The 25,418-nt window shown below is 42.3% G+C and overlaps 1 protein-coding gene across 5 annotated transcripts in view; it reads right to left on the reverse strand.

Annotated features, from left to right (window-relative positions):
* Window positions 1-21,326: 21,326 nt before the first annotated feature.
* CNTN1 (contactin 1) overlaps window positions 21,327-25,418 on the reverse strand; it is a 253,279-nt gene continuing 249,187 nt past the window's right edge. For all 5 annotated transcript variants that reach the window (XM_074903037.1, XM_074903035.1, XM_074903036.1 and 2 more), the window contains one exon: window positions 21,327-23,714. In XM_074903037.1, coding sequence (XP_074759138.1) covers window positions 23,635-23,714 — 80 coding nt within the window. In that variant the 3' untranslated portion in view covers window positions 21,327-23,634. The remainder of the gene's footprint in view (window positions 23,715-25,418) is intronic.

The raw sequence follows: 25,418 nt of genomic DNA on the forward strand, positions 1-25,418 counted from the left end.
AGCTACTGTGGAGATTCACAAACATGATGCTCTAATAAATAATCCCTTCTGACAGGTTAGAAATCGAAACTTATTAGCACAAAGGAGGGAAGATGAGCATTTTAATACCTCTGGATTCTATCCAGTGCAATTAACACCACATACAGCATATTGTTCACCTAAAGCCATAAATCACAGTACCAAGTGTCATATTATACACAGATCCCGAAACCACAAGAATGAAAATGAGGAATGGCTTAGAAAAAATCAGAGGATATCACATTTTTTCATATGACCAACTGGAAACTAAACCTAGTGCTGAAAATACTTGCAAATTCTTTCAAGACGGATGGTCCTCATAAATATGTCTGAAGGACTACATTTGCCTGAATAAACTACATTGCTGTAATGCCTGTGGGCCCAACTCTACCAGGGCAAGTAATCAAGAGCAAGACAATGATATTCCTGAAGTATTCATGTGCATTAATCTGTACAGGACTTGGTATAATTTTTGGAGGACTCTTACTGAGGTGTTTAAGGAGAAAAATAGTGACACCCCCCCCCTCCCCCCAAGTTCAAAATATGTCAGAGCTAAATCTAAAGCTGAACACACCACCCAGGTGCAGATTAAATAAACTAGTGTTTATTTCAGAGTTTTTCTATTTCCAGGTGGGTTGGACCCTAGGAGGGGTAGCTGTTTGTTTGCTTCTACTGTTTAAACTCAGTACCACATTTACTGAGTTTCATTTTTTTCATTTTAACCACTTGATGCACTGTTGGAGGAGACAGATCTCTTTACAAATCCTGTGTCCTGTCTGACATATTTCCATGAAGACTGTCGACTTTCACTAGTAAATAATGCAGAGCACTAAATACATTGCACCGATATGTTTAATTGTACCTCTTTTTTAAGCTTTCTCTTCCTTCCCGCTTATGACATTAGGCATGCACACCAACCGGTTGAGCAAGCCATCAATTTAAGACAGAAACTCCAGATATTCAAATGTTGGACAGGGAAAACATCATTCTGATAAATCCCATATGAGCTATGTCACTTCCTACCACCACCCCCCTAAAAAAAAAATTGTGCAGTAGCCCATTTAAAGCAGATATCAGAAACAGTTCAGAGGTCATCCCAGGACAGCACAGTTGTTCCTTAGGGACAAAAAGGACAGCACACTCAGAGACACCCCTTATGACCCCATCTCTTTGTCAGACTCACCTCTGTCCCGGTCTGGCCTCTCTATATGACCCAATTCGGGTGATTCCTCTTCCCAGGAGGGATCATGCAGCTGTGCAGGTGCTCTCTGGTTACATGGAAAATTTCTCAATGATCTGGGCTTGGCTGGGTGTGGAGGAGAGCACAAGTCTCTCTTGGGTTGCTCCTTGATGTAGTAGGAAATAGGCTTGGCACTGGCCACGTGCAAAGAGTGGCTCTTTCCCCTCTGTAATTAGCATTTCATGTTGTGGGCCAGGAGAAGTGGACTCTTTCTGCCAGTTCCTTCATGTACAGCTCATGCAGAAAGGAGCTACAAAAGTATGTCCACTTCCAGCTGGGTGCCTGCCTGCTCCTCAGCAGTAGAAGGAGATTCCTCTGAGACAAGTCTGACTGCCCCTTGGCTAGAAGGCGGCCAAGTGACTGCAGGCTGCCCCCTCCCTAGCTGTGGGATCAGGGTCCATTTTGCTTGCTCTTTTTCTGCCTCATGACTCTTGTGTTCCTGTCAGAAGGGGCTGGGGTCTGACAAGAGGATGGGGACATGTCCCTTCCCTGTGCCTCTTCTTGAGAATGTTTTACAGGCTAGTGGTTAAAACCAGGGATTATCATACCTTGAGATACAGGGACTATCCAGATGTTCCTTCTGAGGGAAGCTGCAGCTCAGATCCTGTCTGAGGAACAAGCTGGTACCACTGGCATGGAGGCAGCTTCAGCACTTCTGCCCCTGTAGAAAACTTTTACCCCGTCATAAACACGAAGGTCTCCATGTTCTGTGGACAAAGGAACTGAACAGAGCCCTGAAAGAGGTGCTTCAGGGCCAAGGGATGGTGCACCCTGCATTCAGGTGCACCCCTATGCCTAACATGTCCTAATGGTTTGCTCTGTCCCAATTATTTTTTGACATGTAAAGCTTTCTGGATCAATGTTTAAAGGCAAAAATAAAATATATTCTTAAGTAGAAAATCTAAGTGCCTTACTTAGGTGGTCTAGATTTTCCTGCCAGATACCTCTTTCTTTAGTCACTGACTGTTTTAGCTCTCTGCTTCATGTGTTGCAATCTTTGTCTTGCCCTTAGGCACCAACACAAGCAAAATAATAATCAAATTTTATGTCAACAACTGGTTGGAAACAAACATATTTCTAACACATCATTATTTCTTGTCAGGTGGAGAAGAAGAACCTATAGCAGGGCAGTGACAGTGAGCCTCACACATGCCTCCCCCTTTTTTATAATGTTCCCCAGGTACACATCCAGTTAGGAACAGGAAACACATAGCAGAGTAAGGGGTGGCAGAAATTTGACCTTCGTGCGTGTTCTGGAGGGGTCTTTTCCCCACTTCCCTTCTGTTTCAACATATTACCCAAAGCACCCAATTATACATCTAAACGTCCTCAACTTGTCAACTGAAATTTAAGAAATTGGCTCTTGTCCTAGAAGGGTATGGTTGTAGTTAGAGCAGAGCAAGATTCTTACCATAGTTTTCTAATCAACTGTTCTCTGTGGGCATGTATTCCTAGTCCTACCTTAAGTGTCTCTGAGAAAAGACATATCACCGCCCCACTCTCAATAAATCATCAATTATCCAAGCCCTACAAGCACCATTATTAAGATAGAAGAGAGCAGTTTCCCACAGGTATGCTTCTCATTTGATTCTCATGCAAAAAGAGTTTTCAATTATCCAAGCAGGTATATACTATAGGGAACACATGAAGGCTCCTTGGATTACTCTGCATAGGTGGAGGGGGCTCAGCATGGGCCTGGTAGTGTGCTGTCAGTCGTGGCATCAGAGTCCACCTCAGCCTTCACATCACTGTGATTAACAAGGCATTTTCTGAAGCCACTGGCACACTGTGAATGACATGGTTAGCCTTCAGCTACTTCTCTGACTTTCCAGCCCAGGTGACCACAACATTTACAGTTGCGGCTCCAATAATCATATATAATTGGGTGTGGACAGCCTGTGGCACAAGTCCAGCACAAAGGTTTGGTCATGCTACCATGCCATAGTGTGCAGCCCTTACCACATCTCTTACAGCTTAAAAATCATACAAATCATACAGAAAGAGATCATACATTTGTCTTGGTGTATTTCTGGAAGCTAAATGAACCTGTGGCAGCTGCAGCTGCACAAATTACTCCTTCGGATTAAGTAGAAGGTTGTGGCCAAAGTCCCTATGGTGTCCTCTGCTTCCCTCCCTACCTTCTGCTCCTCTCCTCACTGAGAACCTTCAGTCAACCTTTTGCAATAGCCACCACTGGCAGGGTTTAAGGATTTTTTCCTTATCTGGCATCCTTTGAGTAGGCAACTCATTCTCTCTGTTGGTAACAAAGCCCTTGGTAGCAGACTGCCCCAAGTTTATGGAAATCCATGTGGAAGAAGCCACAAGATTTCTTAGCTCACCACATGTCTGAGTCTGCTGTGACACCTCTGCAGGCATCTATACTGAAGCCAAGAGAAGAGGTCAGCCTGACTTGACCTGTTTGCTGCCCTCAGGACTTTCTCGACAACTCTGAAGTTTTGCCTGAAGTAAACCAAAACAGCTTCTCACAGTGTCATACTCACTCTGTGGGGCACACAGCAGCTATCCGGCAAAACCAAACAAACTCAAGATATTTCCAACAACAAATTAAATAAAATAAAGCAAGTACCAACAATAAAGCTGCATGGATTCTGTGGGCAAAACCCATAACAATTTATTGGCTGTTTACATTCCTTTAAAAAACTCACCACTTATTCTACAGATGTGTTTTGACGGCAGCATTTTGGGCAGCAGCCAAGCAAGGATAAACACAGAGAGTAGATGCTTATAAAGGAGACTCAAGAAATGGAGGAAGGAAGGAAAAACCCTCACATGCACACACAGAAAAACTAAAGGACTTTACAACTAGATCAGGAAATGAGGAGGGTACTTAGAAAAAATTTGTAGTCATTGAACATTTGGAATGATGGGTCCCTTTGGAGAAGTCATTCCAAATGTTCAATGACTACAGCACAAGGACATGAAAGGCATGCCCACCCAGCAGGGTGGGCAGATGTGAGCTCTGACATCCAAGTTGACCCAACACGAAGCCACAGGCCAGTCCTACAGGGCTGTGTTGGCATAGCAGTGTGCTTATGGCAGGGGGAAGCTGCAGGGAGAGCTCTCAGCCCAAACCTGGTTTATGTCTAGCAAACCTAGGTTTGTCTGTGGATAGGCCTGGTTAAAATAACTTGATTAAGTCCATATAGCTTGAATCATGGGCTCCTAAGGGCCACATTTGTTGGGGATGAATTGGTTGATGAATTGGTTAAAGGTGGGGATCTCCCAGAATACAATTATTTCACTACCAGATTGAGAGAAGGTGTATTTAGACATTGAAGGTCCTGAATGTTATTAAAATTTCTCAAAAAAATACAACTTTGACCATGCCCTTCCCAGATGGCCATTTCTCGCTTCTTCACTACCTCAGCTTTCTCCTGTCCCACCATGATACTGCTAAACCCCGGAACCAGAACCACACCTAGTGCTTCTCTCCACCCTGTCTCTCATGAACATCTCATTCCCCAAACCAGCCTCCATGTTCTCCTCTGACAGCTGTGCTTCTTGCCTTTCAGAGAAGTTCCATAATCTAAGCTCTTCCCTCCCCACCTTTCCAAAGAGCTCACTTAGAAACTTCTCCAAAAGTGGTGGTCGTAGAGAGGCTGCCTTGGTGTACAAGGCCCTGCAGATTGCACACTGCCAATATCATCTCCTCTGGGCATACCATCTAGGAGCAGGACTTACTCTGCTTGAGGATAGGAGAAAACTTGCTGAGGAAAAAAAAATATTCTTGAAGACACCTGGCTAGCTAGCACACAAATGTGTCTGAACAGATACCCAAAATTAAGACTGGGTATCTATATGCAGATTTGTCATCTGAAAATACCCACTATTATCACAAAACAGCGAGATGAAGATATGTCTATATGAGAAACCAAAATGCAGGATGCTGTGTAAGTAGCCTAAATTTCAGAAGGGCTGAGCACTCAGTAAATTCCACTGAGACCAACAGCATTATTATTTGACTGTGACTGTATACAATGCAAACTCCAGTAAGACAGGCAGACACAGAAGAGGCAAGGTTACACTGGCTTTGAATGAGAAAGCTGATTAAATGCATTTTCCTGTGTCACTGATGCTACCTGCCAGTGTATCTACCTATTACTTACTCCTCCTGCATATCATGCTTATGTTTTCCATGCTAAAGTACATAGTGTATTCAAATAATACAGATGCTGAACCATGAGCCGGTTGTATTTTGTTGGCAAGCTGCAGAAGGAAGAGATAATATATGCTATGTATATATAGGAGGTTCTTTTTCATAGCCTATCCTTCTGTGTAGGGGAGAACAATGAACAATCTCTACCTTTTAGCTATAACTCACATGCTTTTATTCAGTTGCATTTAAGTCCTTCAGTCCCTTATCTATGAGGAGTAATAATACTAATTCCTTACATTACTGAATTGTTGCAGGGTGAAATATGCTACATGCAGTGAAGTGCTCCCATACTGTTGTAAAACACTAATCACAAATACCCAGATATGCAACTGGTTACCAAGTTACCTAAGTTAAAAGTCACCAACCAGGTTTATAAAACCTACTTATCTGATTATTATAATCTGATTAAAATACAATTTATCCCCAAAATATTTTGCCTCAGGATATTTTAAGATCAGTGACTGATGTCACTTGGAGACCACATAGAACTCCTGGTGCCTGGTGGCATGTTCTCCATGTGGTTAGGCACAGCTGTGTAGCAGGTGGGCTCTATGTAATGCTGTGAAATGCTGCTGGCAGAGGTTTACGGTCCCTGTAGTCTAAGTTGTAAATTCAGCTCTGATCCCACCACTCCTGGAGTTTGCTTTCCTTAAAACTTTCTGACTCAGCAATGCCCCCACTACCACCACCTTCCCCCGCCCAGCATATGACTGGTATTCAGTTCGCTTGCTGGGAGCTGATCAGGAAGGCTCTGGTTAGATGCTGCAAAAGCCTTGACTGTCGTCCCTTTCTTGACACCAGGACTGGAAGGTACCTGTGGTTATTCGCATTAGCATTATTACAGGTGAGTTTAATCTTTCTGACTTATCCCCCCTCTAGCTACATATCAGCTCCGAGTACAACATCTAATAAAAATCCAGTATTTCCATGGTCCTCACCACTGTACCTCAAGCATAAGTAGGAGGCGTGCAGGGTGTGAGGAATGTATTCAAAGCACATATATTTAAATGCCTAAGTGCCTGTGTTTGCCAGCCTTGCCTCCCTGGCCTCCCTTGATAGTGCAGACAGAGTGTCTCCCCCAGTGGGCAAGTCAGAGCATATAACTGAGGCTCCTCGCTGAGTCACCCCCAGAGACGTTACCCTTGTCCACTGACTGAAAGGAGAGGGAGACTCATTTCCTTACATTGGCATCCCGGTTCGGTGCCTAAACCTTGGCAGTGTCACTGTCCTCCATCTTCTCTCGATATTTTCTTTTTCTTTTTCTCAAGGTAACAAAGAATAATGAAAGAACCACAGGTAATACAAGCAGTTGAACTAATCCAGACTAGCAATAATATACTGTTACCACATTGGCTTAATGGAGAAACAAGCCCTGGCCAGGAATGTGTGACAACGATGTCTAAATCTGGAAGATGGACTGGGATGATACATGGTGAAACCAACCTTCCCAACTTCTAATGAATCCTACTGCATGTATAGACCCATAAGTAAATGTTCCATATATGGGAGAAATCTGGTGACGTTCCAGTGCATCCTCAACTCTATGTAAACCAGGAGGAGAGCAACTAAAGATCAAAAATGAGATACCAGATAGTTCTTTCATCCAGTTTTAAATATATGAATACATAAATCCATGTGCATGTTTATGTGTCTGGCTCCAATTAATAAGCACCCATCCTGTGCCTCAGGCTTCCTGACAAGCATCAGAATTAATAATTTAATGCATGGAAGAATGATAATCTTGTGGTTAAGTCATTTGAAAGTTGGTTTCAGTTCTTGGCTCTGACATAGATTTCCTGTGTGTCCGTGGGCAAGTCACTTAATCTCCTTGGCCGAGTACCTCAAAGGTATGTAGGTGCCTGATCCCACCAGCTAGGCGCCACTGATATCTTCAAAAAAACATTGCTCAGCTGTTACTTCAGTTGGTAGCTGTCTAATTTCTGTCAGTAGACATAAACAGGAGTTACTGACGTCATCCCACAATGAGCCATTTCAAGGCCTTATTCAAGTTCAAATGACTGGGTCCCCACCATGTCATGGCTGGGAAAGCTGGCCTTCAGCTCAGGGGACCCCGAGGAGAAGTGCAGAGGACATGCCTGCCTAGCTAGAGAAACGCAAGCATTTTTGGCTGGGGAAAGCACTGCTTTTTCATAAGGACTTTGGATTCTGGCAGCTCCTCTCCTAGCTGGGAAGTCTTTATCCCATCCATCACCTCTCTGGACCACTAATTCAATCCTGTGCAATCAATTAGGTAGCAGGGAATTACAGTATCGGGAAAATTAGAGAAAGGACAGACAGGAGGGAAAGGACCACACGGGGAAGGTGACACTTTTCTTAGCCTCGGCCAGGGCAGCACAGACTTTCCACCCCACAGGAAGGGACCAGCCATGTCCAGGCAGTGCCAACCTCCCCTCAGCAGCCCAGCAGTGCCCGAAGGCTGTGGCTCTTCACTCACCGTCTCTTTTTTGCTGTGAGTACCTGTTGCCTTCCCTTTCTCATTGCGCTGTTGACTTTCCAAGGAGGAAAGCTGATGTTCATCACTACTGAAGTCCTCATGACAATGGCAAAGGTCAAGTCAGCGCCCTGCTGAGTCCCACAGGGTGCTAGAGCTGTGATCTGAAACTCCCCAGAGCAATTAAAGATAAAAAAACCCCAAATCTATTTTCCCTGTGGCAGATTTGGAGGACATTAATCAACTGGGTGACAGGAAAAATCATATATTCCCCTTGTCTCCAGTTATGGCATGAGGGTGGTGTGTGGGGCAGCTTGGCGTTTGGCGGCCAGAGCTGTTGCTCAGAGGTCCCTGCCCATCTTTCAGAGGGACCTGGGCAGTACTGAGTACATCCTGGCAGGCTGTGCAAAGGGGGGATCCATAGGGAGCTACCTCCATATTTGCTGTTAATTTCCTGTATTTCTCTGGAGGAAGTGTGATACTTTTAGACTATTGAGAGTTTTAGACTCTGAGGACTGGATTTAAACAAGTCAGTTGAGTCTTTAGCATGTGTGCTAAGTTCAGCCACTTGTACTTCATCTAAAGAAAGAATAAGGAGAGAAATTTTACATGGCAGGATAGGAGTAAACAGAAAATACAGCATTGAAATTAATTCAGTGGTTTAAGAAATTCTTCCAGCTAAAACCGCACTTACTCTAGTTTCTATAATATTCTATTTCTATTCTAATAGCTAGCTGATTTAAGACATTGCAAACCAATCAAAGTGCTATAGAAAATTAGAATTTCCATACATGCTTTAATGCTTTCCATAACAATGTGTAGCTGCTAAATCTCATGAGAAAAGCAGAGATCTCTGAACACAACTGAAGGTCACTGAGCTATCAAGATAAGGAGATTCTGAGCTGGTGAAAGTTGTTCCTGAGGTCAGTGTCCTTGTGGATGTGCAGAGCTGTCTCTGGTGCATGTGTTGCAGGGGTAGCAACTTCAGTCAGGACAAAGCAGACCCTAGTGCGTATTTCTCCTCCTGCTCAAAGTAGAGAGCTCTCTTTTTGCTCTTTTGCTGGCACAGCCCCATGGGGTGAGCCTGTTTGCTGCTGCTGCCTGCAAGGAACAGTCCCAGCATGGGGGATGCAGACCTTTCCCAGAAAAGCTGTGCCTGTCCCTATCTGTACAAATGGATGCCAAACCAACCCCATTCTCTCCCAGTAAGAATAGCAACTTGATGCTCTAGTCTTGCCTTGTTCCCTGTTGAGCAGTCGTAGCCTCTCCCTTCCTACAAAACAGTAGCCAGGGATGCTCAGAAGAATTATGAAGCAAATTTCAGCTCTGCCCGGTAGGGCAAGGGCTTCTTCCCGCAGCCCTGCAGGTCAGGCTCTGCAAGATTTCAGCTGGGATCACAGCTCCTTCAGCTCTTGCCTATATTTAATCAAGCTGGAATGAAAGGCGGCTCTACTGAGTTCAGTGCAATGTGAAATAGACGGGGAATTGACAAATAACTCCCCTAACACACGTTACTGGAGGGAAGTTAGTTCAGGGCATCCTTCCATGTTGTTGAGGAATGCAGGGCTGAAAAAATGAAAATTTAGTAACGTCTTTGCAGCTTTTAAATTTACCCAGGAAGTGCTTGGGGTACACAGACTGGGACGGTACTGTAATGAACAAAAGAAGGCAGGAGATACATAAAAATAGCACAACATTTAGAAAACAAATATATTAGAGAGGAAAGCAATTCCTCTATACCTCTGCTGTAGGCACGCTCCAGAAACAATCTTCCCAGCCCAAGTCTGCAGTATCATCAGTCATTATAGTCAGCATCCGCTTCAAATGCCTGCAGGCAGGATCAGGTTCTGTGTTGTCCTTCTGGGGAGGTTTCTTAATGGATAATATGATGAAAAGAGTATAAAAATATGTGATTTAACTCTTTTCCCCTTCAGCCAAATCATTACAAATATTGATCTTTTTGACAGTTGATCTAGCGTATGGGCATTGACTAAGTGAATAGTGCATGTAGCCAAGAAATGAATCCACCTGCAGGTGAAACACTGACCACAAAACATGGTGGGAAGGCTCCAGTTATAGCTCTTAGACCACTCTGGGCTGAAGTGAGGCTTTTTTCCTGTTAATGTCTGGTAGAAAGCAACTGTTTTTTACATCACATATTATAATTTAAAAAAGAGTATATAGCCATTGCTTTGCATGCTGTGGTTTACAGGAACATAAGCATGAAACACTGTGTGCTTAGTCATTATTATACCTAATGATAAGCATTTAGGAATAGTTTATTAACATCTGGCAGTCATCAGCTTGTAATGAGAGGTAATTTTAATACATCCATTCCAGCAAATTAATTTTTGATGCTTAATGGACAGAAACATTAGCATCCATAATTGAATGATTTTTTTTTTTCAAACATCTTCATTCTACATATATTACTTGTTTTCAAATTTTTTCAATGTGAATTACTTTTAATTTCTTGTTGAGCACACACTTTATAAAGGAAATTAATAGAGGCTTCCTGTTATGAGCCAAAGGAAATAAAAAACCCGAACAGATGGATACTTTAATGGGTATATTCACAAATCCACATAATGCGTTTTCATGTGCTCTCAATCAAATGTACATTTGCATTATCCAGATTTTGCTTGCAGTTATGCCACAGAGAAACTGAGTGATTGCATATTTGATAAAACTACTGTTTAACCCCTTTACACAGGTCTTTCAGAAAACTGGACACATAAATTACTTAGAGGTCCTCTTGGTGTGTCTCATAGGAGATAAGGATTAGGAACTAGAGACAAGAGACTAGATAACAGGGAAGAGGGTCAGAGTGCCAGCCACAGACAATCCAGTCGCTGGTCAACAGAAGTATATTGCATAGCCTCTTACTCGTAACTACTGCCCCCATGAGCAATGGCATATGGTTAATTTTGCTGTTGTTTAGCACAGGCTGGCTGAAGAGACGATGCAGTCACCCAGCGATGGGTGCAGCTTTGTGGAACAGAGCTCAGACCCAAACCTCACAGCCCTGTTTGAGAAAGAGGTATCCTCTTATAGCTGTTGGTACCAATAGTGACAACTTTTATTCTTTCATTTCTCCTAATGTTTACAAACTGTATCCAAGCTCTGTGAATAATATGGGTAATAGTGTTATTGTGCCTCACATATAACAGTAACACAGCATGGAGGACTGAGAGTGAATCCTTGAAAATAAGATCCATCTGACAGATTGGGAATCGGGCCTTTATCCTTTTTTTTTTTTTTTTTTTTTTTTTTTAAATCATTTATAGATTTAACTGAGCATGAGGCTTTGAAAGAACAACAGGTAGGAAAGAAAAGCGTGTCTCTCAGGACACCCATCTTTCAAGCAGATTCCGCAGACCCATTCAGCAAACACGCTAGATCTATTTCCTTTGAAGGTTTCACCTCTTCTTGAGCCAGTCTCTACTAGGAAGGATTGAAGGATAAAATGTAGAGTGAGCCATTCCCAGTCCATGAAGGACTTTTCTTTGCACTAGGCCATAGCATGATCATGAAGAGATCCAGGGATCACCTGGGGAAGCCAAGCCAGGAGGAGCACGGTATACCCCTGCCCCGGAGCTTGGGGCAGGAGCAGGCAGACAGGATTGCTGTGCTAAGCCTCCACAAATGTGCTGCTCTTATGATCATGGACAAGGAAAAAAAGATCTCCTGTACATTATATCTGTGAACATCATGTCCACTGCATGTTTACCACCAATGATTCTAGGAACAGCATGACAAAGCAATAAGAAGTATTTCTGAAAGCTTTTATTCTTTTCTGTATCAAAACTAGCAAAGAGTGATGTGAAGTGCAGATTACAGAACTATGAAAATTCAGCAGAGAGCAGAATAAGAACACATCCTAGAATATCTGGATGCAGTAAGACAGCATGCCTGATCTTCATGGATTCACTGGTGAGGAGCAAGGATGGAATGGGTCATGGAGTAGAGGACTTTAAATGAAAAAGATCATATTATTCACAGAGTTTGGATACAGTTTGTAAGCATTAGGAGAAATGAAAGAATAAAAGTTGTCACAATTGGTACCAACAGCTATAAGAGGATACCTCTTACTCAAACAGGGCTGTGAGGTTTGAGTCTGAGCTCTGTTCCACAAAGCTGCACCCATTGCTGGGTGACTGCATGGTCTCTGTAATCTGCACTTCATATCACTCTTTGCTAGTTTTGATACAGAAAAGAATAAAAGCTTTCAGAAATACTTCTTATTGCTTTGTCATGCTGTTCCTAGAATCATTGGTGGTAAACATGCAGTGGACATGATGTTCACAGATATAATGTACAGGAGATCTTTTTTTCCTTGTCCATGATCATAAGAGCAGCACATTTGTGGAGGCTTAGCACAGCAATCCTGTCTGCCTGCTCCTGCCCCAAGCTCCGGGGCAGGGGTATACCGTGCTCCTCCTGGCTTGGCATCCCCAGGTGATCCCTGGATCTCTTCATGATCATGCTATGGCCTAGTGCAAAGAAAAGTCCTTCATGGACTGGGAATGGCTCACTCTACATTTTATCCTTCAATCCTTCCTAGTAGAGACTGGCTCAAGAAGAGGTGAAACCTTCAAAGGAAATAGATCTAGCGTGTTTGCTGAATGGGTCTGCGGAATCTGCTTGAAAGATGGGTGTCCTGAGAGACACGCTTTTCTTTCCTACCTGTTGTTCTTTCAAAGCCTCATGCTCAGTTAAATCTATAAATGATTTAAAAAAAAAAAAAAAAAAAAAGGATAAAGGCCCGATTCCCAATCTGTCAGACAGATCTTATTTTCAAGGATTCACTCTCAGTCCTTCATGCTGTGTTACTGTTATATGTGAGGCACAATAACACTATTACGCAATGCACATTTTACTTGATTTCAGAACCACATGTATTTTTAAGACTCTCTATGACAAATCTTCCAAATTCAACTGCTTCACCACATTAGTTGCTTGAATACCTTGAATAGTTTCTGGCACTGATATAGGAGATAACACTGGCAGTGGCAGAGCATGGCAAGGCTGGTGACCCCTGGGCATGCAGGGAGCAGGGCAGCTGGGGGGCACAGGGGGAAGCCCCAGCCCCAGGCATCAAACACCTCCGTGGGGATGGGACAGGGAGGGACAGGGACAGGGCGGGGATGAGAATGAGATGGGACGCAGATCTGCAGGTGGGCCTGACTCAGTAGGGCCCATGGCCACGCAGGGCAGGGCTGTGGGGAGTTGGAGAGCAGCCTTGTTACAGTACTGTTGGGACAGAGGCTGCCCTGGTCTTTATATCTCTCCTTTGTCGATGTGTTCATGGATAATCTACTCATGGGATGGATTGTTGCAGAAGGATATAACTTGGTTTTTCATGTTTATCCCAAGAAATCAGCAGAGAACACTGGCCCAATGAAAAATGAATAGTTAGTAGACCAGGAATATGAAAGTCAGAAACCATCCTGCTACTTTCTGGAAATAAACACAACAGGGAAATTCTTCAAATACTGATCATGTATTTGTGATTTTAGAAAAGGATCTTCTAGATGCAAAGTTTCACACTGTAGGATTACAAGTGTGCTTTCTTGAGAGATTTTTTGCAGCCTGTGTTTACTTGCATTTTTAAAGGTCATAAATGGAGTTGACTTCCTTTGAGTTTTGATTTGGTAAATTAATCCTTGATAGACATCACAGCTTCTGGCATAACATCAATATCATTGTAGTTTACATGCAATTATTCTCACAGTATGTTCTAGTTTATTAATTTCTGAGAAATTAATACTATCAACAACACTTTGATTTTAATGATATCATTAGAAATAATCCTTTTACTTCTGTGTTTGTTACTTCTTCAGTTGCATATTTCACAGTACTAATTCCTTCACTTCAGTTGCTCTGAGTTTCATCTGTGCTAGGGTAGTGTAAATTCAATTTCTCTTGAGCTGACATCCCACAGAATTTGATTTGTGGTATAATAAGGTTCATGTGTTTAACTGATGATTAGTCTAAATTTGCCAGAATTTCAAGATCTTGCTGTAGAAAACTGTATGTTGGCCACCTTTCTTAGGGCAAGTAGTCTACCTCAGCTTCCCTTTATTCTCACTCGTAGGAGGTAACCAACTGCCCAGGCAGTTTCAACTTAACTTCAGCAATGAGCGCAGCTCTCCTAGGTGAGCTCTCCTTGTATGAGCACAGGTGAGGGTGATCGGCCGTCTCAGGGATGAGCGGCTCATTGAAGACTGGCTGACTGGCTTCCCATACATGGTGTTGGTAATGGAGGTACCTGAGTTGGGGTGTAGTAAAGCTGGCTGTGGTGAGTAAATAATTAATTGATGAAAATGCCCTGTCATCCAACATAAAGCCAGATTTATGTATTTTTCCCTCCATTCTGCTATGCTGTATGTTGGAAGAAATGCTGGCATCCAACAATCTATTAGTTACATTATGAAATTAGATGAGAAATTGTGTGTTAGTCACTAGGTAATGCACAAATACATTTTTGTTTAACTTTCAGAGCACATGGCTTCAAATTCTTTAAGATATCCATGACTCTGATGCCAAGTCTTTTTAAATCACTGGAATATATCCTTGATGCTTCAAATCTTATTCAGAGCTTTTGGAAGAAGCCTATGCAGGGCTTGACTCAAATAAAAGTCACACTGGTTTTACTCCTTTCTTGTATCAGAACTAACTGAGAAATTGAGTGCTTGCCATAATCTCTTGAATACATGGCTAGTTCTTAAGAGACTATGCTTTTTTTCAGAGATTGACCAGGGTTGAAATTACTCACTGATGGCTTTATATTACCAATGTTCAATTTCCTAGTTTGGTTTTTCTTTTGAGAAAAGGAAGAGAGAAGAGAAGAGAAGAGAAGAGAAGAGAAGAGAAGAGAAGAGAAGAGAAGAGAAGAGAAGAGAAGAGAAGAGAGAAGAGAGGCTAAGTATTTTTGATCATGGAAACAGCCATTTTAGTTTCTGTTTGCTGGAGGAGAGAGTGCAAGGAGAGCACTGGCCAAAAGCTACCAGGTTATCACATGGCAACAAGGATATTCTGGAAGAAGTGAGGTAGGGAAAAAACTGTGTTAACTAAGTTCATGACCTCTGTACCCCATGTCCTGACAGAGTGAAAGCTTCTAGCTTGCTCAGTACTGATTAAAAAAAGATCAAGTCTGCGATTATGCTGTTTCTATATTAAAAATCCTGTTTTCCTACATCCTGGAATCAATAAACCCCAAGGGAGTGGGTTGTTGTGCTGTATATTAACACGCAGTTACTAACAGTGAAAATTCATGCTACTTTCTAGGTCATTTGTATTAGCACATGTTTGGCTCAGTCTTGAGAGTCTGAATTATTGATTCCACCCTTGTTTAAACAGAATTATTTTGCCCTCTTTTCTACAGTACTGCTGTCTAAATCATCGCATTGCAACATCATAAAAAAGTTAGTGCTGTAGGTTAATGATAGAAAACTGTTGAGCAGAACCCAGTGGAGTCATTCTGTATGCTCCTTCTCAGCTCTGGGAGCACAAAGTTTAAACTGTCTATATAAAAGCTGCCACAAAACCCGCAGAGCTCATCTCTGTTGGTCTTTTTTTTTCTTAAGGTATTATTTTTTGTCAGATTCTATTATAATCCCGACTCATGCTTTAACCTGCTTGTACAAGGCTCACATACATAAATATACCCACCCTCTAGAGAACCTTTTGTATCATTCTATCACATACTTTCTCCTGGAAATCAAATCAGAGACTGAAGCTGGCTGAAGGGTCTTGGGATTTGTTGCCAGAACAGACATCATCTTGGCTTTCACACAGGTTTTGGAGGCCTGCAGTGGTACTGCAGTGCTCTGATAGGGCAGGCACAGAGGAGCTTCGTGGAGAAATGGCTGATTTTTGACAGGTGTTCAAGCTGCAGGTCAATCCATAGGGAATCTGCTATGTATTAGAGTATTCTGCCAGAATATAGTTAAATTAAGACTGGTGATTAACTGCTTCAGAGTGCTGTCATAGAGATCTGACTGATGCATATGTCTCAACATCTATAGCTAAAAACCTCCTGGGCAGAGAAAACAATATATGTTTCATGAATATTATTGGTTAAACATGGACTCACAAGACAAATAATAGCAGTTTAATGATGAGGCATAAGAGGTGGATCAGTGAAAGCCTCATCACACACTGCCTTGCCCCAAAGCCCTGTGCACATCCTCGTCCCACTCTGAATTGCAAATACAGGTAAATTAATAGTAGGAACTGAGCTTTTGCCGAATTTACAGTAATCCTGAAGATTTTGAATAAAAAACCTAAAAAGCCCCATGCAGCTGGTAGTGCGAGCCCTGGGACACAGACACCTATGCTGCCACGTGGTTTTGCGAGGGGCCCTGACATGTCATGGGGCTGCACCATCTGAAAACCAGGCCCGGGAGAAGCGCCAGTGGAGACAGTGCCTAATGGGTGGTTTGTACACAATAGCCCTGGTCTGGGTAGTATGAGGATTTTGCAGCATGGAAACACTGTTTGGCTCCACCAGTACAAATCAGCCACTGCATCACAGGAGCGCTACTGTGCTGCAGGCACTGCAGAGTGGCTGCTCACAGGGAGCTGACTGGACAGGATAAATCCCTTGAGCTGAGTGCCTCTGGGATCTTTGTGCTTTTACATCCTTCTGTGAGAATCAGAGATGAACGCCACCATGCAGCTAATCTGGCTACTGGCACAGGGATCTGAGCCACCGCTGCTGCACGCTCCGGAAGCCTGCTCATTTCGAAGGCAGTGATGTGGGCTCAGCTTGGCTGCCAGGCACTGGAATCCTCCCTGTTCACATGACACAGGCCTTAATCCGGGAAAATACATGCTTCTCTCCTCCCATTGGGATGCCAGGAGAGTTCAGTGTCTTGTGCTGAATGCACTGTTTCTGAGGCCAGGGTGCCATCCCCATGGCAAGCCAGATGCTTGGTGCTCTGAAGACAACTGACCCGCTTGCCTGTGTGCCCTCCACTGCCCTGGGGACACACCAGCCAGGTATTTCCCAAAGGCTTAAACACCAGCCTGCAGCCAGGTAATGACCTCTTGGTGCCGTCCACCCCTGCTGACTGTGGCATGTGTCCACCAGGAGCTGCATGCCCACTTGGACCACCAGCAAGGCTTCGAATGTGCCTGGAGCTGAGCAGCCAGTGGAGGACAGGAGGGCTGGTGCTGAACTATCTCAGTGCCTGTAATGGTTTGACTCTGGCTAAATGCCAGGTATCCACCAAGTCGCTCTATCACTTCCCCCCCCCTCCCTTTCCCCTTGTTTTCTCAACAGGGTAAAGAGGGGAAAGAAGATAAACTAACCCTTGTGGGTGAAACAAAAGCAGTTTTAATATAAGCAAAATGAAGCAAAGGTCCACGTGCGGAAGCAAAAGCAAACAGATTTATTCTCTACTTCCCATGGACAGGCGATGTCGGGCCTTCTCAGGACACAGGGCTCCCACACGCGTAGTGGTTGCCTCGGAGGACCAAGGGTGACTGAACCCGCTTCCTCCTTTTTCCCATCTTTATACTGAGCAGACGTCACATGGTCTGGAATATCCCTTTGGTCGGTTTGGGTCAGCTGTCCTGGCTGTGTCCCCTCCCAAGATCTTGCCCACCCCGTCCCACTGGGGGAAATGTCAGAAAGAGCCTCGGTGCTGTGTAAGCCCTGCTCAGCAGCAGCCACAACACCAGGGTGCTATCAACACCCTGCCAGCTCCCAACATAAACCACAGCACCGTGAGGGCTGCTATAGGGGAAAACCAATTCCAGCTCAGCCAGACCCAGTACAGTGCCATAGAAACACTTCACTATGCACTGCTTTCAGCAGGTCTCAAATAACTCTGAAGGACGGAGGTGACATGGGTAAGTGGCTGCATCATTAGAGCCATCCAGAGGCGATGATGCCCGGTCTGTATCTTTGTGTTTAGATATGCCTTTTTACCAGTGACTGATACTACATATTGTCATGTCTGCTGCCTGCTTTATGAGATTCAGAAATGATTTAATACACTTTTGTGATGACATAGTGAAGACCAAAATCATCAGGTTTTTAAAGAGACTATTAGATTCTTTAAATATAGACCGCTAAGATCCATTCATTAGTGATCACTGGGGGTTGCTTGTTGAAGTGACCAGCTAAAACATGAGTTTTCTAAATGTTTTGGGGAATGAAAATTAGCATAACTTCCAGTGTCATCCATATTAATCAGGAAACTAGAGCAGAGTTAAGATCAACTAAGGTGAAGGAAACACTTTTCATGTGTCTTTTCATGACATCCTTTAAAGCAGACTTGGTTAATTGGCATCCAGGTAAAAGAAAAACATGCTAGCCTGTCAAGAAAAGACAGTACTACTCCTGTTTGAGATGTGAACATGATTTTTTATTTACCATTCATGTGGACTTTAGCACTTTCTGTCCTGTTTTTGGAAATAAGAATGCTAAAATGACAAAGCAAAAGGAATTAGTGGTAGAAAAGTTAAAGAAAAATGGATCATCTCTGGGAGAAATGGAGAGGGGCAATCTAACTCTACAAGACCCCACTGCTCTGTGTAGCAGGCACGTGGCTCTCATGTAGTGCCGATGTCCTAACACCGTGAAAAGATTCCGCTGGACATGTGCAAGGATGGAGCATACACAAGTGCTAGAAGCTACAGAAATTTATACTGCTGCCAAAGGAATATCCTTAGCCTACATTGTATGGTTGCAACCTGAAAAATAGACATATCTATGATGTATTTAAATAAATCTGTGCTGAAATATATTTGGGTATTACCTGATTACCTGATGTCTGTTATTTTAATTCCAATAGGAAGTGTAGCTTAATGCAATGCTGAAGCAGATCAAGACTGGAAGATCTGGTCTTCAGCCAGATACCTAATATTTAAAGACAATTTTTTTATCATCTTGTGTAGATAGAGGCTCTGAAGTGTGAAAACAAGTCTCACAAACAAAAACAAGTTGTTCTTTGAAGGGTGGAAATAATGAACGTTTTCTCCTATGGGTTTATGTTCTAAGCCCTGCTCTTCCCCTTCTTGCTCTGTTGCTGCAATGGTCTCAGCTTCCATCTCCTGCAACGCCATGTGCTCAGGCCTCCCCACCATCAGCACTCGTCCCACGCTGCTCAGACCACGGGTAAGGCTGGAGCAAGGTGAGCTGTACCTGGCTTCGAGGTATTTGCTGGCTGGGCATGCGGCAGGCCCAAAGGAACAGGTAAGACCAGTGACCATGCTGCAGCTGCCTTCGATGAAAATTCCTAATTCAAATATCTACTTTCTACTCAATTATTTTCTTTAGTATGATAGCTGATGACTTTGTCTGTCATTGCTCAATAGGTTTGAAATCATTAGCAGAGAACTGGCAGACAGAGACTCAAACCCTTATTTCTCTTAGAGACCAAGATAAAAATGCAAAATGTACTTAATCAAAGTAGTGATAATCTCCTCCTCCTCAGGTCTGAGCCCTGCTCTGATTGACTAGACATTTTTTTAGGTGCAGGGCACTAGGAACACTCCCTCATATGACTTTTCTCATTTGGTATCTTTGAAGATAAATGAAACCAATGTCTGCAGTATGACTGTCGCCTTCACCAACTTCTTATGTGTCACATTTTGTGCATTTTAGGGCCTGAATGTGACCCCTCAAAGGCAGGCAGTATCTCAGTCAGTTATACTTGATGTAACCTCTTGAAATTATTGTGATCACATAAAGCATTTAATCAATACAAAGTTTTGCTATTTCAGCCATCTTTCTTTGTGATACATTGTGATGGTTTTGGCTGGGGTAGAGTTAATTTTCTTCACAGTAGCTAGTATGGGGCTGTGTTCTGGATTTGTGCTGGAAACTGTTGATAACACAGAGATGTTTTAGCTATTGCTGAGCAGCGCTTGGACAGAGTCAAGGCCCTTTCTGCTTCTCACCCCACCAGTGAGTAGGCTGGGGGTGCACAAGGAGTTGGGAGGGGACACAGCCGGGACAGCTGACCCCAACTGACCAAAGGGACATTCCATACCGTATGGCGTCAGGCTCAGTGTGTAAAGCTGGGGGAAGAAGGAGGAAGAGGGTAGGATTCAGAGTGATGTCGTTTGTCTTCCCAAGTAACTGTTACATGTGCTGGAGCCCTGCTTTCCTGGAGGTGGCTGAACACCTGCCTGTCCATGGGACGTAGTGAATTAATTCCTTGTTTTCCTTTGCTTGTGCATGCAGCTTCTGCTTTCCCTATTAAACTTTCTGAATATTAATCTTCCAATTCTCTCCTCCATCCCACCCCGGAGGATGTGAGTGAGCAGCTGTGTGGGGGTGTGGTGGTTTGACCTTGGCTAAATGCCAGGTACCCACCAAGTCACTCTATCACTTCCCCCCCTTCCCCCTTTTTTCTCAACAGGGCAAAAAGGGGAAAGAAGATAAGATAGGAACAAAACCACCAACAGAAGCAGTTTTAATATAAGCAAAGAGAAGCAAAGGTCCGTGTCAGAAGCAAAAAAGCAAACAGATTTATTCTCTCCTTCCCATGAAGAGGTGATGTTGGGCCTTCTCAGGACACAGGGCTCCCACACGCGTAGTGGTTGCCTCGGAGGACCAAGGGTGACCCCACCCCTTCCTCCTTTCTCCCAGCTTTATACTGAGCAGACGTCACATGGTCTGGAATATCCCTTTGGTCAGTTTGGGTCAGCTGTCCTGGCTGTGTCCCCTCCCAAGATCTTGCCCACCCCATTCCACTGTGGGGGGGAAATGTCATAAAGAGCCTCGGTGCTGTGTAAGCACCGCTCAGCAGTAGCCACAACACCAGGGTGCTATCAACACCCTGCAGCTCCCAGCATAAAACACAGGACATGAGGGCTGCTCTAGGGGAAAACCAATTCCAGCTCAGCCAGACCCAGTACAGGGGCTTAGTGGCTGGCTGGGGTTAAACCATGACATGTATCTACTGGAGTAGAAAACGTTACCGGAAAAAATACTCCCCTCCCTTAACTCTTGTTTCCAAAAATGATGAAAAGGTCTCAGAAGGCGCTCTGTTATTGATGCTTGGCAAAGTCTTTCTTCCTATATCTTATAATCAAAGAAATAGCCACTCTAATCCCACAAAAGCTCCTTAAGCCACCCTTATCCCATAGAAGCTCTTTAACTCCAGCAAAATTCACAAGAAGGCAGGACAGGGATACAAGGACCTCATTCCATCCACACCTTTACTGTCACAGATGACCACATCCCTGTTATGAAATTAGAAAGCTCCAATTCAAAAGACAGTTATTATATTTTGAGTAACATTAATACATTTATTTAATTGTAATTTACTTTTCATTCATAAAAAGGACAAAGCACGGTCCTGCTCTACTCATTTGAAAAAAAAAAAAGATAAAAAGTAACTAAAAAAACAGTTCAATATTCATCAGTATCAAATAATAGTAATATCAATTTTCCTGAAGTATAAAGAAACAGCAAATATGTCTATCTATATAAACTTTAATTAAGAACCTTGCATTTTAAAGCAGATGATAAATTAGTTAGTTTTTCTTGACAACAATTTGAAACAGAAGGTCCCAGTCAAATTTACACAATTATGTGAAACAGAAAAATTTCCAACTATCTGATCAGTATGTGAGACCTACCTCAGCTATGCTGCTGATTTAAAAAAAGAAGTGGCTTTCCTTCCCAGGTCGTTTCCATGAAAAAACTGAACAGTCTTGCTTTTTACACCATGTATTAGAAAAGTAAAAGGCAATCATGCATTTGGCAAAAGGTTTAGTTGTGGTTGTAGATTATATAAAAATGAGTCATACTGCAAAAGAACCAAACAAAATGAAACACAGTAAAACACAATTTTTTTTTTTGTACAGAAGGCTTACAGCATGTTAGTTTCTTACATATGAAGACAGCTTATTTCTCTTTCAAATAATTACACAATTTATGAAACTCAGTAGTGTTTGACACTTTGACATTCCTCTGTAGGGAAGTTATCACTCTCACCTATTTAAAAAATTTTCATCTTGTAACAAATAGTTAAAATGAAACAGAACCAGTATTATTGGTATTTCTTAATGAAGACTACACTTTTACATGTAAATATATAGTACAAAATTATACAAATAAAAGAAGGGGGTGTAAATTATTAATAGACCTATTCTTGTTTCATGTAAATATTATTATTACGGACCTCTACAGTATCATTTCTAAAAAGATAAAATCTATTTCTAACTAGCTAGCAAGGTTGTGCTAATAAAATATGATTCAAAGCTTGTAATTCTTGAAGCATCAGACATTGCACTATTACTTGAGCCAGCTGATTCAATATCACTGTGTTTCTTCAACATTCACGCTCAAACTAATTCCCAGCACACATGGAAAATGAAAGTAATGTGCATTTTTTTAACAACTTAAAAAAACCCAAACAAACCAACAAAAAACCCAACACTGAAACACTCTAGACACAGTCAGAACAAAAACATTCTCTATTTCTAATAGAGTTCCCGTTTAGCAAAGGCCATAGTAAACATTTAGCTTCAACTAACATTTGGGATCTGACTTTCATGTATTAACACACAGTTGGATCATTCAGTACTCTATCAAATAGGGAAACAGTCTCAGAACTTTAAAACTCTTATTTACAACACTATGAACATTAGAATAATATCAAGTTCTTGAAAAAGCATATAATTCTCCCAAATGTATGCCTTCACTACAGGAAGGTAACACCTGGCATCTGCAGCATAAAAATGTAAATATAATAATTTTTTTACTGTGCTACTCTGTTTTTGACATTTATTGTATATCTCTTTTTTTATATTTTAAATCTTTTCACTTTAAAAAATAACATACGTTTCCTACCATTTCACGGTCCACTAGGCTGATCTTAACATGGACTCCATCTCCAAACTCCTAAGTGTTATATTGCTACCTTCATAATAGTCATAGTAATAACAGTAAATCAAAACCAATACATTACGCTGCTTCCCTGAAAACTGACATTTGACTCCTAAAATAGGCAACAATGACCACAACAGAATTTTTCAACAGAATTGTTTTAAGAAAAGAATATGGTAAATCTCGTGTCATTGAAGCACAGGTAAATTCCTTTAAGATGAGCATGCTATGCATAGCTTGCGTGTTCTGAACATATTTAAAATAAGAAATCCCATGTCACTGACTTTTACTTCAAGTCCTTCAAATTCTATCCAATAGCCTCAAGAAATATAGCTCTAAAAAAATGAAATGTTTTTGCTTTGACTGTCTCTCTAAAAACCAGTAATCCCAATAAATGATGATGGGGCCATTCAAAAATATGCAGTACACAAAACATATAGGATAGTACAGACAGACATAGTACTCTTACATTTATCACATACAATCAACATTTCAATCTCTATTATATTTCACAATTTGTTATTCAAGTTAAAGCACCTACGTATGGTGAATTTACTTTCACTGTACAGCCTATGTTATTGGGTTTTAACACTGAAACTTGCCCCATTGGACCGAATCATGCAACTGTCACAGATCAGCGTAAGTGTTTTATAAGGCATATTGGAACAAGTTAAAAATATTTCTTAGCCTCTCAAAAGTTGATTTACTTCATGAAGGAGTTCCTGGATGCCTCAGTCCTCTTAAAGTTCATAGGAAATCGGTAGGGTAATTTATTTTAAAGTGTAACTTATTTGGCTTAGGATGGTGCCACAGGAATCAAAGAGTCGCGGTCCTCATCTTCAAAGGGAGTCCTTTGTGTTAGGTGGAGGACAAGGTAAATCCAGCTACATTCAGAATCCCGAGCAGGCAAGAACACCCAGGGCCGGCACTGCCAGGACCAGGAGCAGAGTCGGTACTCCAGCGGCGGCACCTGTGCATCAAACAGATAACAGGGTGTTGGTCATACTTCAGCATTACTTGTGGTGGGGGGGAACCAACCTGGATGTGAGCAAGAACATGGGGTACAAAAGCTGGAGAACAGCTAGCGTATCTCAGCACAGCCCCTACCTGTATGGCGAATCTGAAACAAAGAGACTTGTTACAGTACAGTGGAGGACTGGCTCTCTTGTTCTCAAGAGCTGTTTATGCAGCATGTTTATACAAGCAGCAAGGCCATTCAGAACACATCAGTGTATTTTGATTTGGCTGGTCCAACAAGCCAGGAGGTTATAACAGGAGGTAAAAGGTCAAAATAAATATTTAAACACATGAAAACAAAATTAATGGAGTCTTTGAAATGTGACGAAGCAAAGAGACACCTTTGGAAATGTTAATGTTCATATGATCAGCAATAATCTGAGAGATGTCAAAGAGCCTGGTCCATTTGTTTACCTACCAGATTACAAAGTCCAGATGGCTGACTTCCAGCAGTGTGGCATTTATGCCTGTTAAAGTCACAAGGGTCTTTCTTAAACAAATATTTTAAGACAAAAAATATTAATTGACAGCTTACAAACTTTACATGACTCACTCTGGCAAACCAGCGTAAGAACCGCTATTATGTTAAATGGCTTGTGTTGCCATGGTTCAGCTCCGTGTTAAGAAGCATCTACATAAGAAAATAACCCTGCCAAACTGTGCCTGGCTGTTAGTCTTGGAGATGAACTGAAGAAGCTGGAGAATGGGCTATTCTTTCACTCCAGAGAGAGCTTGTCTAGTTCAGCATGGTAGCATGTAGGTGGACAGCGTGGGGCCCAGTTTACTGCTCGTCTTGCTGTTGAACACAGACTAAGGACAGAAGTGCCTACACCTGGTGGTGACAGCCCTGAGGAGCTGCTGGAACCGTCCCACTGGACTGCTCTTCAGCAAATGTTCTGAGTGAGGAAAGACCATACTGAAAAGGTAACACACGAAACAAACAGCACAGATTTCAGCAGACAGACCCATTTTATGTAACAAAAAGCACAGTATGATGAATTTCAAGTATTCTTTCATCGAATTTAAAGTCCCAAAAGAGAATTCACATTTTGTCATCAGACATCTTGCAAGGACAAGTAAGTCACATCATCTAGTCCAGCACCATGCAAGCTCCTAGAAAGACGTATCTTTAGGTTTTACATGTTTGCCTCAGAGGTTTCTGCATCTTTCAGGTTAAATAAAGAGCTTAGTTCTTCATTTTGTGTCTATCTCAAACCTCCTATTAATAAGGTGCTGCATTAATTTTAAGTTAGCAAAACAAGATTCCAAGGGTGAAAAAAATGCTGGTATGAAGTGAGAATTTGGCCAAATAAACACCTGTAAGTTACCTTCAAGTATTTATTTCCTACAGTACTTCCTACCCACAAGAAGAAGCAGAAAGTAAGGAAACTAGATGGAAATGAAATTGATTGATGACAAAAAACATCTTTTATAAAGTTTGTGGACTAAGTCCCAAAAAACTCGAGAGTTCACCAGCTCATCAGCTAGGTGGGGATATATGAAAGTGATAGTATTTAGTCACTTGTGGTTCCTACATACATAATCACAGGGAATTTTTCAGATGGGTTTTTCACAATATGTTTCAATACACTGTGGGTTTGATGTCCTACAGATCAGCATCTCCTCTGATGTACCACACATGTACTATTTGCAATTT

Source organism: Athene noctua, chromosome 3 (genome assembly GCF_965140245.1).
Source record: "Athene noctua chromosome 3, bAthNoc1.hap1.1, whole genome shotgun sequence".
Taxonomy (NCBI): Eukaryota; Metazoa; Chordata; class Aves; order Strigiformes; family Strigidae; genus Athene; species Athene noctua.